Source organism: Austrofundulus limnaeus, unplaced genomic scaffold (genome assembly GCF_001266775.1).
Source record: "Austrofundulus limnaeus strain Quisiro unplaced genomic scaffold, Austrofundulus_limnaeus-1.0 Scaffold0, whole genome shotgun sequence".
NCBI lineage: Eukaryota > Metazoa > Chordata > Actinopteri > Cyprinodontiformes > Rivulidae > Austrofundulus > Austrofundulus limnaeus.
In genome coordinates, this window is record NW_013952402.1 from 11,145,044 (window position 1) to 11,149,615 (window position 4,572).

Consider the following 4,572-nt stretch of genomic DNA (forward strand, 5'->3'; position numbering starts at 1 on the left):
GTTAAAAGCTTGGAACTCTTCACATCTTCAGCTGCAAAACAGAAATCCAGTTGGTTCATCTTTTAAAAATGTTCTACATTTGTCATGTCCTGGATGACTGAAAATTTACACCAATATGTAATACCAACAGTGGTTTACCATGTTTGATCATATTGATACAAGCATGATGGGATCGATATTTGACCATTCAAAACAAGAAGGATTGAACTGAACACATGCAGTAGTCTAACTGCAGAAATAAATTGTCCCTTGTGATAAATGAAGTTTTCTGTTTCTTTTTTTCCTCCTCGTGTTGTCAGGTTCTCATCACGGGCCCAGCGGACACKCCTTACGCCAACGGTTGCTTTGAGTTTGATGTGTATTTTCCCCAGGACTACCCCAACTCACCTCCCYTGGTTAATCTGGAGACCACAGGGGGCCACAGTGTGCGCTTCAACCCAAACCTGTACAATGATGGCAAAGTGAGTTTAGAGTAATTAAAAATGATCAACTGTTGAAGTTTTTGTTTTTCAGGTTAATTCAAATCAATTAAAATWAATTAATAATCTTGTGTACTAGATCGATGAGGATCATAATAAACCAATTATATATTTTTAAATAGTTATTTCTACCAACAAAAAAATTGTTATGGCTTGTTTTTAACAAACTTCTAACCTGATTTCTAAGAATTGGCTTAAATATAGGCMTGGTAAACTGTAAAAGAAGCGAACTGATTTGCAAGAATCTGCCAGTCGGGACACATCAACCTGCAACCAAATGTTTTTGTGTGGCAACATTCAGATGATGCTTAGTCTTTTCATACATTGTCATGTATCAAGTAAAATGTTTTTTTTTATGAAAATGTTTTGTTACCGGCCAATGGTCTCCATATGTTGCATCTTAAAGCTTTTTCATGTCCGTAGTTGAAGAGATGTTGATCCATCTGCGATTTTGCCTCCAACAGTGGCGTTTAATTACTAAACGCAGACTGGAAAATCAGCCAAAACCTAAGGTTGACTCCTTGCTCATCTGACATCTTAACTGGCTACGTAATGAGCACAAWAAGAAAACTATCTGTATGCCTCTCCTCATGCAGGTTCTGAATTGTCAGATGGTCTAAAGATCTTACAAATCCTACAGATGTCCAGATATTATTTATAGTGACATTTGGAAACGGGCGTCCCTCGAGGCGTCCTCCTGGCATGTTGGAATATGTCGAGTCGCTCTTTGTTGCCCTGGCTTCCTTCCATGGAGAAGCTGAGGTCAAAGTGTTGAAGCACTCTACAGGAGCTGCAGCTCATTAGGCAGCTGCTGACACCCTACATTGGTTWATATAATGGACCCTGACAGCTGCTGTGAAGAAATCCCGGGACTTAACATATTAAAGTCGCATTTAGGAATGAGTGATAGACGAATGTTTGAACCGAGGAAAGAGAATCTTGATAAATGGAAGAAACTTGTAGCTCAAAGCTGATGTGAAAACATTCTGATTAGTAAAAATAAAAAAAAGCATCACTTCACTTGAAGTGTAAACAAAAATGTTAKGGATGGGAATTTTCATGCTGACGTACTTTGTGATAAACACCCATAGATTTACAAATGTTTGTCTTTACTYAATCTATCCATGTCCTTCACTGTACATTCCTTTTGTCTTTAAAGACCCCAATAGATCCACATTTATTTAACATATGTGACTCATGGCCTGAGCAAATTGTGACGTTGAGAAGCAGATTTGCCATTTATACCACACTTCACTACAGCTCTCCTCTTAAACCAGGGGTCTGCAATACATTATAAAACCAAAAACTATAATGTGAATTTTATTATTGATTATTATTTTGCACATCAGAACAAATGAAAGACCATAATCATGTAAACAATAAAAATACTGTATATAGTTTTTATTTAATTTCATAAAAACTAGTACAACTGAATTATTCAGGCATGTTTTTTTTTCTAATATTTATTATGCAGTTTTCAAATTCTTTAAAGGTGATTCTGATGGATTTGAGAGAGAGCATAGAAATAAGTTGGATTATTTAAGTAAACAACAGGCTAGCATGAGCTAACATGTTTTACTTTTTGTATTAGTATTAATCACATATTTGCACACAAATGGATTTCTGTTGTGAGTATAAAAAAAACAAACAAAAAAAAATATTTTCTGTTATGTTTGGTCACATTTTCAAAGAGCCACTGCAAAGGGACCAAAGAGCCACATGTGGCCCCAGAGCCGCGGGTTGCAGACCTCTGTCCTAAACCATAGGAATTGCTGCTGAGAAACTACCACTGTGTAGTAGAAATGGTACAAAAGTAGTTATTCTGTTATCCTGCCTGATGAGATGTTTGGATTTTGTTCTCATGGACCTCTGTTTTTACTTTGCTTCTTCTTTAAATATAGTGTAAAAATATATATACTTGCTAATTATTTATTGCATTTATACTGTGTGTGCATTTATTTAAAATAAAAACTACACACAAGCAWTAAGATCTAGTTCTATAAGCTGCCTTGGGTTTTTTCAGCCTGACTTTAGCCACAGTRTAATGACTGTGTGAGCCTCAAACATTTCTATTTGTGGTCATATAGCTCTTACTAAAATTGATCCCATCAGTATTTTTTTCTGTCTTTTCCTTCAGGTGTGTTTAAGCATTCTGAACACATGGCACGGCCGACCAGAGGAGAAATGGAACCCTCAGACCTCCAGCTTTTTACAGGTAAGCTGGAGCTCCATCATCTGTCAGAATGGATCAGCAGGGCTGCTGTCTGAGTCTTTGTGTCACAAGCTGAAGTTCATCATTGGCCTGTCATCACGCCACCATGAGCTCTGTATTAATGGGCTTTGTGTTTCCACAGCTGGCATGAAGGATGCTTTTTAAAGCCGAGTTATTATTTTTGTTTTGGTGACAGTCACTGTGTGGGCGTTGAACAAACCGAGCACAAACTGCTCTCTGAGCCTCCAGGTTACGCCTCTTTACACACAACACACAACCTGTTTACATCTTAAAGTCCCAGTCAGCTGGCTTAGACACCATCTGTTTTATATCTCTTCTCTCCATTAAAGGGGACATATGCAAAATCCACTTTTTTAGCCATTACATACATTTTGTTGTGTACTAGTCTTTAGGAGAGCAGAAATTTTTATTTACTGTGTCCGGTGCTGCCTAGATATCTTTATATTCTGTTTGAGTCATATTTTTTAACCTGTTTATTTTTGTCTATTTTCTATGGCGTTTTCTAAACTATTTCATCACAGTATTTGCAGCAGAACTGACAAAGGACTTACCAACTACAGTTCGGTCCAACATGTAAGGCTGGATAGACAAGTCGTCTGCTGTTGACATCTTTTAATTAATTTATAAATTATAGCCATAAACCCCTTTATCAAACTAGAGTGGACCACTGTAAAGGAGAGGGTAGGTGTGTGTGAATCTCCTCATTTGGATTAAAAGAGACGGCCTCATCCAAGTTAATCTGAGACACACTTTAAAAAAGGGGTAAAAGAGGGGCTTGTGGAGTTACAATAAGGAGGAATTCAGACTAAATCGTTGCAGTTCAACTTTGTGTAGGCCCGAACTGAATAATTTCAATGTGAAAAAGAAGAATTAAACAGCACCATATGTGGACAAGATGCATTCCTTGAAACGGCTCTAGTTTCAGATAAGTTCATAAAATCTCTTTTTTAATATAAAGTTCCTAAAACAAATAATGAAGAAATTTCTTAAACATCCAGATAACTCCACAATTTTCCTCCCTGTGCTGAGAACTTTTCCAGATGTTTCCATCGTAGCTTTGTATGCAATAAATAATGTAGAGCATTAAAAGAGTACTTGGTATTCAAAATGCTGCGCAGTCACAGACGTACTTGAAAGCAGCGTATTGACACACACCCACACCATTATTTGGTTGTTTGCCATGCACACACTCCCATTAATTTTCAATATGTATATTGATCTAAGTACAAGCAAGCCTGAGTTTGCTTGTACTTGTTTTTTCTTTTTCTTTACAATTCCCTTATTTGCAGGGCTGCAGAGTGCATAGAGATGTCTCCACTGATTATCATTCCAGTTAGCGTACCGTGGATCGATAATGGAAAATAAGTGGGTTGATGGATTGGAGACGGTGGACGGGGCTGGAATTAGGGATGTCCCGATACAACTTTTTCACTTCCGATACGATACCGATATTGCAACTTTGAGAATTGTCCGATACCGATATTGTAAAATAATTCAAAATCACTCCATTTAATTTTTTTTTACCATCTGTCAGCCTTGTGCTGCTTTATGGTGGGAATAACTGAAGGTGGGGACAAAACAAAACCCCACATTATTGTCTGCTCAAAGTTAAGAGTCCACAGCTCCAATTTTACTGACTGTGCTCAAAACAACGTGATCATTGATAAATAGATAGATCTTTATTTGCCATTTGTGCATATACTAGCAGTTTATACACATTGGAATTCTTGTGTGGGCATCTCTCCTAGTCACAGTATAGATGACAGAACAGTAATGAAAGAAAAAACATTATAAGGTCTAAGAAAACAGTATAAGAACAATAAAAAAGGATATATATATATACAGTATATATATATATAT

General features: G+C 36.9%; 1 protein-coding gene across 1 annotated transcript in view; it reads left to right on the forward strand.

Annotated features, from left to right (window-relative positions):
- LOC106513960 (baculoviral IAP repeat-containing protein 6) overlaps nt 1-4,572 on the forward strand; it is a gene marked incomplete at its 5' end in the record, with an annotated part of 65,398 nt that overhangs the window by 50,898 nt on the left and 9,928 nt on the right. The window contains 2 exon segments of the mRNA XM_014003028.1: nt 300-461; nt 2,617-2,694. Coding sequence (XP_013858482.1) covers nt 300-461; nt 2,617-2,694 — 240 coding nt within the window.